At 39.4% G+C, this 13,592-nt stretch overlaps 1 protein-coding gene across 1 annotated transcript in view; it reads left to right on the top strand.

Moving 5' to 3' along the window:
* Positions 1-13,592, top strand: part of kif6 (kinesin family member 6) — a 63,418-nt gene that overhangs the window by 44,862 nt on the left and 4,964 nt on the right. The window contains exons 14-19 of the mRNA XM_075447863.1: positions 2,759-2,861; positions 4,211-4,266; positions 10,290-10,340; positions 11,074-11,161; positions 11,295-11,430; positions 12,258-12,340. Of these exons, the coding sequence (XP_075303978.1) occupies positions 2,759-2,861; positions 4,211-4,266; positions 10,290-10,340; positions 11,074-11,161; positions 11,295-11,430; positions 12,258-12,340 (517 nt within the window). The remainder of the gene's footprint in view (positions 1-2,758; positions 2,862-4,210; positions 4,267-10,289; positions 10,341-11,073; positions 11,162-11,294; positions 11,431-12,257; positions 12,341-13,592) is intronic.

Here is a 13,592-nt window from a genome sequence, read left to right on the forward strand (position 1 = left end):
GAACAGAGCAAGCTTTCAGCTCCATCGTCTCTTAACCAGCAGGGGAGACTTTAGGTTGTCCAGAGAGACTTTGCACTCTGGGAAGCAGAGTTCTTATGAGCGCTTTGAGCAGTTCCAGAGGCAACAGACAAGACACTTCTTATTCTTCATAATTTCAGTATGGGGAGTCCTGGAGCACAGTGTGGCCCAGATACATAAAACTCAGTGCAGAGCCACAACTAAACCTGCGTATACAGAAAAGAAAGGCAGAAATTTGCACATGCAGGAATTTTTCAAGGATTATAAAGCAATGTGTGCTCAGTCTCTTCCATGAATCCCCATAACTATAATTATGTCTGCAGGTGCACTTGCCAGATTTCTTCTCCCATCTTTAGCCATAAATGGATGTAGACAATCCCTGTATTACAAATTTACTGGACATATTAATAGATAAGACTGGCTGTTTGTTGAATTCCATCTCATCCTACTTTCCACTCAACTATATCAGATGTGACTTGCTCTGTAAAATCTTGTGTACAGACAGCACTGTAAAGGATTCTTGATGTATGTTGCTGGGAAAATGGGAAATCAGTGCAGCAATTTTTTAAGAAACGTGCAAAAAATATATATTTGTCTTAAAAATGTTAAAGCATTGGTGAACACTGTTTTCGTGCATATTTTTGAATATCTTTTTATTTATGCAACATACATAGCATGTGCTGAAAAACCAGAGGAGTACTCAATACCTCTTTAACACTCATAACCAAACCATACACACATTAAATGGTTCTTCTTTGTCTTCGTTCAAAACTAATGCACTGCTAATGCATTTTATTATTTTTTCCTGCTCAGCGGGTCACTGATTGTTTATGTATGTTTGAAATTAGCTTTACGTTTAAGGTCATGTCTGTCCCAAGAAGATTAACGGTAGATATAATGATGGACTTTCCATGGAAACCTTTTGAGCTGATTTAATGCTTTGTAATTGACTCTACTCTTCCACAATACGTACATCTGTGCGTGGCTCATGGATGTTAGAGGGTGTTTTACCGCTGTTTCTGCAGAAGCAGTCTGTGCCCATTAAGATATTTTTATTTCCTTATAGAGCTGTATTTCTGCAGTGTGTAGTGAAAATTGCAAAAAGGTGTGCTCTGAATCTCAGTTTCTCAAGTTTTATGTACTATTTACTATTTTATGTACAGTCTTTTCAATGTGCTTTTTAATGTTTTTTTTATAGTACTAATGGATTAACAAGGTGTTCCTGTTGTAATTCAGGCTTTTGATGACTTGTATTAAGCGTGGCAGGGCTGAAAGGAGACTTCAGACTTACAGGGATAGTTATGTCTTAATGTAAATCCAGCTTGCTGAGAGACTGATGACTTTAGCAGGCTTTACACACGAGTAAAAGAGTGACACCTCAGTAAGTCAGATATTACTGTCCCTGCAGGGGCCTGAAGTAGGAACATAAAATGCAAAACTTCTAACATTGTTCAAATTGATTAACAGTTAAAACTGTACTTCACTTTCTTGGTATTTGAGATTTTTTAATTTGTTGAAAAGCAACGATCGCTGCCACACATTCCTTCTATAAAGACTCTGTGGTTTGTCAACACTTGAAGCACAGAAAAGAAAAATTAGAAAAGTTGACCTCAGGTCCATAAGATTCCATTACCCCTCAAGTACTGTTAGTACAACATAACACGATGTCATAGCACTATAAAATATTCCTGGAATGTTGCTTTTTACACAAATCAAATGGTTCCCTAAAGAAACCCACACATGGACTTGTTGAGGTTGGCTCTTGCAACATACAGTATGTCTGCTGGTTTTAGTCAGGACTTTCCAAAGATGAAGAAACAAAATTCCTTACTCTCCAGCAATTAATCTAAAATGAATTACTGCCCTGTGTATAAGTTTGGTCAGAAGCTTTGATACAAAAGTCCATTCTGTCCATCTTAACATGCTTGGAATTTATTGGAACTGTTTTGAAGTTTTGAATTTCCCAAGAAAATCTAAAGATAATCTTGCAAAATACCGCTGGTATGTTATGTAAGATTGGATACTTCAACACAGTGATGCAGTTTTGTGAAAACATTGTTTGAACTCTTGTACTTATCTTGTTCAAACTTTAGAATTAAAAACATGTTCTCTCAGTACATAATATGAGACGGCACCAGCTGATCGTGCCACGCTATGTTGTTCTGTGGTGAAAATACAGTATCTGAAACAGATGTATGGAGCTTTAATAAAAATGCTCATTAAGTAATATTACAAGCAAACAAGAATTATCAACAGCCAGAGGGATGTTGGGTTCGAAATGATGTACTTTCCCAAGCTGCCAAGGCTAAGCAGGGGGGCATCCGCTATGTAATGCTGACCTGTGCAGAATTGCTGTTTATGTTTGTGTTTATGTTCTTTTCAATGACTGAACAGCAGGTTAATAGTTCGTCTGGTTTGTACCTAGTAATGGGTGGGAGGTCAGGGCTGTAGACTCACATCTGGCTGCCAGATTGAGTTGAGGATGTGAGAACACGTACAACTCAGGGCACAATTTCCCATAGTTAGTAGATTTTTCTTTTCACTGGTATGAAAAACATGATCATTTTAAGGAGGGTCATTCTTTTCAAACAAAGGCTTTTTAATAGATTAGATTACTATGTACTGTCTACCACTGTCACATGTTCTCAGGTGAGTGTCTTTAGCCAGAGAAAATATTAATTCGACACTGCGTATGAAAGGAACATGAACAGATTCTCAGTACAGATTTGTATTCTCTCAGGTCCACAACTGTCGATGGGAAAACAAGAAGCCTTTGAGACCTTCATAAGAGACCATGAGGAGCATCAAACCATTGAAGACAATAAGAAAATACTTAAAGAGAGGTACGTGACCATGGGAACATTCTGTTGCATCTTTGATAAATTCTCCACATGTTGTGTAGTGTAAAATTTGGTCATTTTATTTTATTTCTTTTCCTGATAATAAATTAATGTACACCTTCTGTCTATTCCAAGCTTTTACGTATAAGGACATAATAAGACGTTTTAAGATTTATCTGGGCCTTACAAAATACAAGACAGTTGCCAATCTTCCCAGGAGGGGATGCCACAGCAAGTTCACCCCAAGGACAGACCGTGCAATGCTCAGAGAAACTGCAAAATACCCAAGAGCTACATCTCAGACTCTACAGGCCTCAGTTAGCATGTTAAATGTTAAAGCTCATGACAGCACAATTAGAAAAAGACTGAACAAGTATGGCTTGTTTGGAAGGGCTGCAGGAGAAAGCCTCTTCTCTGTAAAAAGAACATGGCAGCACAGCTTAGGTTTGCAAAGCTGCATCTGAACAAACCACAAGACTTCTGGAACAATGTCCTTTGGACAGACCAGACCAAAGTGGAGATGTTTGCTCATAATGCACAGCAGCACGTTTGGAGAAAACCAAACACAGCATATCAGCACAAACACTTCACACCAGCTGTCAAGCACGGTGGTGGAGGGCTGATGATAAGGGCTTGTTCAGCAGCCACAGGAACAGGGCACCTTGCAGTCATTGAGTCCACCATGAACTCCTCTGGATGCCAAAGTTTTCTAGAGTCAGATGTGAGGCCGTCTGTCTGACAGCTAAAGCTGGGCTGAAACTGGCTCATCAACAGGACAATGATCCCAAACACAGCAGCAGATCTACAGCAGAATGTGTGAAAAAGAAGAAGAATCAAGGTGTTGCAATGGTCCAGTCAAAGTCCAGACCTCAGCCTGACTGAATGCTGTGGTGGGACCTTAAGAGAGCTGTGCAGAAACAGATGCTGTAAATGCTGTAAAGAACACTGGGCCAAAATTCCTCCACAATGATGTGAGAGACTGAGAGCTTCACATGGAAAATGATTACTTTATGTTATTGCTGCTAAATGTGGTTCTAAAAGCTGTTGATTCTTGGTGTGAACTTAGTTTACGTTGAATTAATAATGGTATTATGTAGTACTGCATGTGCTGGCATGGGTTGTATTGACCTAATTTTAGACCAGATACTTTTCTGTTATGTCCTGATATATAAATGATATGTATTTTGTTTAATAGCTTTAAACATTGATTTCTTTTTCCCTGAGGATTGTCAGCAAATAATAGAATATGAATGGGATGTATACGGTTTCCACATTCAGTTTGTTAAACATGTACTTGATCCTTTTTTTTTTTTGCTGTCATGGTCCGTTAACACTTGGATTCCTTCGAACAGATCAGCTGAGGCTCGAGGACTTGGGGAACAACTGAGTGAAGCCAGAAACAGAATCAGTAAGTTGTCTCAACAGATGGAAGTTGCCCTCCAGAGATCATATAATAGTTTGGAGCTCTGCACATTTGTAAATCTGTGTTTCACTCACTATTATCCCAGTGGCAATCCACCAAGAAAACATTAATTACCAGATCATTGTCAGGGTGCTCTATCCCTGGAGTGTCGGAATCTCTCAACACATTCCTAACTTTTTCCAGGACTTGAAGGCATTCTGATTTCCATCCACCTGCAAAAGTCTTCCAACCTGTACTTTTTTACTGGGTTGTCACAGGCTGTTTTATGACGACTCTGTGAGCACACCCCTGAGTCCTTCTGGATGCTCACTCTCTTACGATGTCAAAATGAGACCTAAGATTAACACTAAACATGTCCACATTTTCTCTGCTGTGGTTTGTCCATATATCAACTGCATGTCGTATGTATGGTGCATGTCTGCTTTGACACAGTGGATATTCGTACTTTATTATGTCATAGCATATTAAAGATCATTCACATTGGCTCCTAAGAAATTCAATAATGTCTCATAATCCATTACTTCAGGAACGCTTGAAGACAAGACCTGTCACCAGTGGCAATAAGTTCAAATGGCATTGCAGTATTTTGGTTAAAATGAGTTATTAGAATTTTATCTTGTTTGCATTTTCTGTTGCAAGCTATGAATTTCCATAGACTGTGTGTGTTTGTGGCTCACATCACATGCCATTGAAATGGATAAGTGTTCACCAGAGCCTGGCATCATGCTGCCTTAGATCATGCTCAGTGGCTTGGTAGCCTTCGCCTCATATATGCCAGCATGCACTTATCACCCTTGAAATTGAATTCTTTTCATTGATCCACAAGTTGCTGACACAGCTGTATATGTTCATGTCACACAGAAATCAACTATGACAGCACGCAGAATATTAACTCTTGAAGTATGTTCTGCACACATCAGCACGATGACGCCCACACAGTGTGGATAAAGTGAGGAAAAACATTTGTAGCATTTCTTTGGTTGAGTCCTCGAGACCAAATTTCCCCATTTAATGCAAATTTGGAAAAATTCCCCCAAAACATCTTGATGCTGTCAGATATTATTACAATGTTAGGTGTATGAAGCTGCATTCTTCTTGGATGAGAGACAGTGTTTTTAGTGGAAGGTGGTTGCCTCTTCTGGCTTGCGAGCAGAACCATAATATTTAGCTCAATATGTTTCCCTGCCATCTTGGAGGCCCTGCTTGGAAACTGTACACCACCTGTGTCTCATGGCGAATGTAGAACATGGAAACAGTTAGCATAATATAGACAAAAGCTTTCTCTGATGGATGTACCCAGCATGAGGGTCAGTAGCAGGGGAGAAAGGGAGAGGTGGTAGCCCGAGGAAACATCAGTGTCTAAACATTTCCCTGGTTTACGCTATTGTTCTTGGCCACATCACTCAGCTCTGGTATCCAGTCCCACTGGAAGACTATATGTTCTGAGCCCTTAGGTCCAAAAGTGCAAGGATATATATTTATTCTGAGGGACCATTGATGGACATCCTCTACAGTATGAAGGGGGCAGTCTCTCTCGATTACTCTGCCAGATGCTGTTGGCTTTATGCAGTTTAGTCTTGGGTGGAGCCTTCTGGTATCTGTTCAGGTATCCCACTTCCACACTCTGCTCACCTTTACTTGTATGACCTATTAGCCCGAGCATATTTAGGTAGCAAAGGAAGTCTGGTATGAGTGTGAAATATTTGTCATGATAAAAGCAGAATTTAGAATTCCAGTGTTTTTATTGGTAATATTCCAAAGAGTGTGTCATGTCTGCATCAAACTTCTTTTGAAGCAGTAAACTAGACTTTTCAAAGCTGTAATGATTTACTTTTTGCTCTGTTAATGTTATCAGCTGCACATGAAAGTGGTTTATATAAAGACATTGGTTTAGGCAGCACTGTCATAAACACAGCTGTCCAATAAAAACAGAAAGAGTTTAGTGCAACTCTGAGTTCAGTATTAACAATCTCTTATGTGGTTGATATAAAAATTTTTCACCATTTGCTGGAAATGAGGCACGAAAGTCATCAATAAGAATTCATATAAATTTGTATTGAGATACGAATGCAGTCACAAAGCCTTAAAAAAGTTGGTTTCAGCTTACGTATGAAATGATCAAGGTTGTTCATGTAATATGTAATCGATCTTGATTCAAAGGTCTCAAACACTGCTTTTGATTTTCATGCTGATTGTACTCTGGCGACGTGTCTCTGTGTACTCTGCGTCCCAGTCGATAGCAGCTGGGATAGGCTCTGGAAAATGGATGGATGATTGAATGCTGATGATAATGTGATGCACTGCTCTGCAGCCATACATAACCAGGCTCTCCATCAGTTACAACAATGTTTAATACCGCCCTGAGTACCTTTTATGATTTAAAATTTGCTCTGAATTACAACAAACAACAAACAAAAAGCAAAAAACAAAGTCTCAGAACTTTCCTTCTGGTACTACTTTTCAAGGTTTTTTTCCTTTTTTATTAATTTAGAATTGTCTTTTCTTCTCTTTGAAGCCTAATGTGTATGCATCAACGCTGCAGTGGACCATGCATTCCCAAAGCAAGAGAAAGCTAGAAATCACACAGCCAGAAGAGTCCCACCTCTTGCTCGCAAAGCTTCCTCCAAAGCCAGATGAAGTGCAATTAATATACCAACAGAGTGCTCACTGTCCAGTCACTGTATTTGGCCCGAACGCATTGATTTACTGACCTTTATTTCCATGCAGATTCATTGATCACTGTCGGTATATGCAGAAAACATCAACAAATCTGACCTAAAGGGCATTTCGAGAGGATCAGATGCTGTGCCTTTAATACTAATGGATTTAGATATTCCTTCACAGTTGCTTTCAGATTGATGTGATTGAACAGGTGGTGTGTCGGTGCAGTCTTGTTCTAACACATTGTCAGTTTAGGGAATCCCTGAAAGGGGAAAATGTGGGACTCTTTATAATATGCATTTATTTCTCATTAATCCTCTCCAGTGGCTGCAGCTGCTATGCTAAGCTGTACTGCATAAAGCTGTGGCCGTGGACATGATTATTTCTTGGACTTCAGCTGCATTCGTGCTTGAATCTGTGGTGCCTTGTCTAGCTGTCCTGTAACTGCTTTTTCCTGTTCCACAAAGCACCCACACGGGATTTGTCAGATATAACAGATTTGTGACCACAACTACATAACACTCTTATACTGCAGCTTAGCTTTTCTGTTTGAATGAGCGAGAACACAAAAGTACATTCGAAGAATTTTCCTCAATGACTGCTCTGTAGTTTGGCTTTGGGTGTTTGGAAAAAGCTTCAGTAAATGCCATGACTGATGTAAACCACGCAGGCAGCTCCTTGTGCTCATCATGCCTTCATGTGCTCCCTGCAGTTTTTCACCCTGTCATTAGGCCTTGAATATTTCTTCATCCCTTTAAGTTGTTTTGAAGTAGACTCTACATCAATTAGCTGTAGGTCATGTTTTAGAAAGTAATGTCTGTTAGAGAAGAGTCAAGCTGCTTACCTTACCACAATATGAAGCCACAGGGCGTCTCAGTTCATTTAGATTCTCAGTTACCCAAACATATGGCTTCAGGAGAGGTTCTCAAACCCTGGATCTAACTTTGCAGGCATTTGGAAAAACACTCTCATCATGGGCACAATATGTCTTTGTGTGTCACGTATAATGTTTCACTTCATCCATTCACGTCTCCAATGTCTGCTGAAACCCCAAAAGTGGTCTGCTTTAAACAAAAGTGTTTGTGAAGAGTTTTGAAAGATGAGCTGATTGCAAGGGCACTTTGCAAACTGTCTTGAAGCTCTCTGTAGAAGAGGTCGAATAAATGCGAAACACAACCAGTGTCAAACTCTAATCCAACTGTTTTAGGGCACCCTGGTTGGTATTATAGAAAAAGGTCGCTCCCCAAACCTCTTTTACTTTCTTTTTTTACAAGACAGCACTTCATCTGGATTTCTCGTTGTTGGAACTTCAACCTCAGCTTTTAGATCTGTGATAGGATCACCTTACAGAGCTCAGGCACAGCGCCGCCTACATGTATATGAGACCTGAGGGATCGTAATGGAAACTCACTGCAGAAGATGCTGCCATTCAATGTCTCTTTTATCTTTTAATCTTCTTTTGACATCTTGTGGAAAATGTATCCCCAAATGCTCCTTCACCATCAAGTGCCATTAACAATTGCTTGTACAATACGTTTTAGTCCATTTATTTTACAACGGGCCTTTGTCATTGAAGCATTGCAGCACAAACTCAATGTCTTCAGAAGGATAATGAACTTCCTTTATTAGGGGAAGGGAGACACACACAAATTACTTACCCATATGTCAAGCCACCATTACAGTCACAAGAGCGGCAGTGGCCCAAACGCCTCCCTCGTGTTGCTTCCTGGCTCAGTGGAGTTACAAGAGTTCATTTTAAGGACACTGGAAGTGTGTAACTGATCGGTGTTTCCTGGCGTCAGATAGCCTTCTCAGGGACAAGTTCATCAACAGAAAAGGCGTAAATAATATCTAATCAAAAAAAACGATGTGAGGAGAATTTAACAATGAATACCTTCACAGCAATATCACTAATGAATACACAAATTTCAGGTTATAGTCCTCTACTACTACAGATTTTTGTCCCTCAACAGGAAGATTTCCAAATTTTTTAAGAGTTACTGTGACATTGAGATTTATTTCAGCCTGGGCTTGCAAACTTAAGAGCTCCAAAAGCAAAATGGGAGGTTTGAAAGAAGTCAACATTTAGCAGAGCGGGGAATCTTAACAAAAACACATTTGTGCTGCATCAGGATCCATTGTGTTTGGATCTTGAGCTTGGGATTCACAAAGGAAATATTTTGACCTACTTTCTCTAGACTTTACTGTCATGAAATAGCATACTCTTGCCAACACGCCACCAACTAATTACTATGCATCATTTCTGGCTTTTGGGCTCATTTTGCGCTGTGTTCCATGACAGGATGACACCTCTGTCTGTACTTTTCCTCTAACCCCAACCATTTGGTGCATCATTTTAACTGCATAGAAAGATATGTCAAAAGCCTAAAATGTATACAAGTGACTCACAAAAGAGGCATACCATTAAGATGTGTTTCCATGAAATTTCATTACCCTCTTAGACAATTTTATGACAGAAAGTGCAATGCCAATAATCTACACTGAATGCGAAGTTTTAAAGGATTTTGTGGATAGTATTAAAATCTCCCGGCTTTATGAGGCTGCTCATGTTTTATAATGCTTTTCTAAACTAAGTATCAGGTGTGAATGGGTTAAAGCATTTCTTGTTGCTAAACACAGTGTTTCTTTAGTACTAGATTCTAAGTTAGGTTTTAGATAAGCCTGTCAGTCAGGACTTTTACTGCTATCACTGAAAAGTTCTGTGAGGTTATGTTATTTTGAAGAATGTAGAGTTCCAGTCTCGTAGTAGGCTATGACTGCCATGGTGTATTAGATATGTGAGGGGCAGCATGTGGTGGCTCTTACATATCTGTATGATCATGCGTAACAAGAATCTGATGTACAGAAACACTAAACTTGGGGTAAATCCTTTAGAAAAAGCGCCATCATTATTTTTTTAATAAGTGAGTACAGACTAAAGCTAAAAAACATCCCGCCCAGTATGTCTGTCGTTTACAACTTATGTATATTTGTATCAGGATTTTTTGCATAAAGCAAAATTTAATTTTCCTAAATTCCTCACTGACGCAATTTGGATTCACTCTATTGTACGTATCATGATTGGAGCAAATAGTAAACATTGGATTCTCCTGCCGTTTTGTCATTTACTCAATGCATGGAAACAGATGAGAACATGTTGCTAATAATCTGCAATGATTAAACCACACCTTATTCATGATTTATAAACAGGAACAAACTGACTAGTTAGAATGTTATAAGAGAAACAGGAGATCCACACCATTGTAAGGGAAATATAGCCTATACTGTATCTTATTTTATGTATCTATCTATATTGCTTTAATCATTTTTTGATTCCACTCCCCCAGCTGAGTTGAAGAAACAGTTAGAGTTGCGGAGGAGACAGAGAGCAGCTCATGGTAAGATCAAAATGACAAAGCATATTTTTGCTGCTAAATTTTTACCGTGTGTGTAGAAACAGCATACTTTCCTTCTCAGTGTATCCACATCAAAAGCTGAGCTATATGCACAACAATTAAATGAACCACATAGAAATATTTCCACATGACTGCACTGTTGACAGAAAAAGGTTTGTCCCCAAATTTGAAATTCTGCAGAAATTTTGAACAAATTGTCACATTTTCTTTTGAGCTTTTTTGATCCTGAACTGGTTTTTAAAATTCTAGGTTTTAAAAAATGAATATTGTGGATGCTCTGGTACTGTGTGTGAATCAGTGGCCACTTCAAAGCTTTCACAGGAGTCCTCGCTGTCCACAAGCTTAAAGACCAAAGACTGGGCAGCACAACACAGAGACTCCTTCATTTACTCTGTTCTGACTGTTTTGATCAGTGACATAAATGCTTTGATGAGGAAATCTGGTTATAAAACACAAACATCTCCCTCCGATTCAGGCGCCAGAGGCTTTTCTTGTTATTTTGAGCCTTGCATCAGGGAACACTTCACAGCAGCCTGGCTTTTGTTATCCAGGGCAAAAAGTTTGAATGATGTCTTTAAATAAATGTAATCATATGTGCATACCCTTACTAGCTTCTGAACTAAAACAAAAATGTTGACTTTATTGGTAGTGCTATATATAATGACTCCAAATATCTGTCTGTCTGTAAATCCTTTGTCATCCCCTCTGCCAATAGGTGTCGTGGGAAATCAAGCACAGGTTGAAGAGGAGTTCGACCCTGTGGAAGAAAACCTGTGCAAACAAATTAAGCAAGAAAAAATGGCGTGAGTTGTCTGAATTATCATACCAAATGTTTTCCGAGGTTCTCCCAAGACACTGCTTGGATTGATTGAACTCAACAGGTGCTGTGTGTCGTAGACAAAAGATGTATTTCGTGCTACTGATATCTCCTGTCAGCTATAAGAGCACCATTGGCCGCCTGAAAGCGCTGAGAACGGAGATCGAGCATCTGCAGCTGTTGTTGGAGAGGGTGAAGGTCAAGATCCAGAAGGATTTCCAGAAGTGGTGGAGCCAGGAGGCCTCAAATCTGCAGGTGACTGATCTCAACTCTCTTTACCTATCTGTGTTAAAAACACCGCATAAATTTCCCATGAGGATGATGTAATGGCAGTGCAAGAGTGTCAAGATATGCTTCTCTATATTCGGAGCATCTGCTTAATCTTTGGGATGATGTGTAGGAGGCAAATACACCGAAATCTATTTTTTCTCTTACTTCCATATGATTGAAACAAGTCAAGATATAAACAGTAGCACAGAGGGAATTAGAAGTTACTCAATGTCTGTTTAAGTCTAATTTTATAGTTTAATGTTGTGCTTAAACACCGCTTTTTCCGTCATGGTCGACGATAATGTTTGCAAAAGCTTGGAAGAGAGAAAGATTGCTTCTAAATTCACAAGTCGCACTGACTCACAGAGAAGTCTCTCAGCTCACACATTTTTTTGCTTCAATGGCTGTTGTGCACAACCACAAAAAAAAGACATTAAGCAGCAACATCTGATGAGCAGCCCTCTTGCTCTTTGGTTTTGTTCTAATGAATGGAGAAGAACATCTCAGACACATATGAGCATCGTCTGGAAATGCATCACAGAATGACAAATGGGAAGAGGAGGAAGTCTGACAGACGGGCCTTACATGTGCAGGAAGCAGATCATATGCCTTGACAGTTTATGTCCAACAGCTTTGTTCAACTATTTCTTTCACACGTGTCATCACTTAAACTTTGCAAAAGATGTCTGATGGAGCTAGAATACCCAAAAATAACCGCTGTTCCCAGTAGATGTCTGACACATATGGCCACATTGTGTTTAACTGTTATGATGTTTGTATTGAGAGTTGTTTCAGAAATGTTTCTACATTAGGAATCAGGGGCCATAGCCAGATGCCACACAGCATCACCAAATGGAACCTTTCAACCATCCACACCAGGCACTCCAGGATTTGGGTGAGATATTTTCTGTGTATGATAGAAAAGCTGCCTCGCTGCTCTTTGTCTGTCCTTCCGTCCATTCAACCCTGTAGTAGATTAAAGGGGACATGTTTTTGAACTACACACACACAAAAAAAACACTTTTTCTGTTCTAAATCAAAAATTCATAACTCAAACTGTCACTTTGTCTGGAGCCACCTGGGTCTGAACATGTGTAATTCGGTGAGCCATTCAGATTTGCAGGTTACTGTTACACCATAGTAGCAACTCAGACTTATCCATACATTTCCTTTTTGCTTTGAAGAACAGATTTTGATCAGCAGCTATATAGTTCACTTAACTTAAGAAAGAAATGAGCTAATTATGCTTCATCAGTGCTTTATCTATTGTTCCCAAAAATGAAATCTGACCTCCTCTTTCTGTTTTCTTTTCATTTTCGCTGTCTGGAAGTTTCCATTATTTTTATGCAGTCAATAGACATGTGCAAACTCAAAAACAAAACAAACATTTACGAAACGTGTCCCATATTAGCAACAGTTCAAAAAGTTAAGCCTCTAAAATTTAGACTAAAACACAGAAGAATGGAGTGACGGTGAGGCCCAGAGTTTATGGAGGAAAGAGGGCATGATTTTCACTTGTCTGGTACCTGCCGGCTGGCCGTTGCATTAATGCCGCGTTCCTGTCTGTGGTGCGGTGTTTTTCTAACCTGGGCCAGTTCAATGCATACCTCGCAATGAGATTTTTCCTAAAAGGAAAATCAATGCCAACTGTCTGTGTCCAAACTGCAGATGAGGGAAATCAGTTTGGCATGTGGTAGTGCGAGCTCCAAGGCTATTTACTTTGTGCTCTGTCACATAGTACTTCCAGGATTGTTGAGTTTCATTTCTGTCCAAATTTATGTTTACGACTGATCTCAAAAGAGACACATCCTACAGGAGAGAGAGCTGAAGTGGCTGACTGCACCCCCTAAAACCAGTCGCTGTCAAGGGATGTGTAAAGTTTTTCAAACTCTTGAAACCTATCTGTGTGTATTTTAACCAAAGCAGTTAAAAACACGTTTGAGTATTTAAGACCGGAAAAAAAGTAGCATGATATGTCTCTTTGAAATCAAATCAAATCAAACTTTATTTATATGGCACTTTTCATACTAAAAAGCAGCTTAACACAATAAAATTAATAATCAAATCAATTCATGCATAAACTCACACACAACATCACACCGACAACCACACTGCACACATACCCCCCCCCCATCCAAGGTGTGAAC

The sequence above is a fragment of the Odontesthes bonariensis genome, chromosome 17, assembly GCF_027942865.1.
Source record: "Odontesthes bonariensis isolate fOdoBon6 chromosome 17, fOdoBon6.hap1, whole genome shotgun sequence".
NCBI classification, from domain to species: Eukaryota; Metazoa; Chordata; class Actinopteri; order Atheriniformes; family Atherinopsidae; genus Odontesthes; species Odontesthes bonariensis.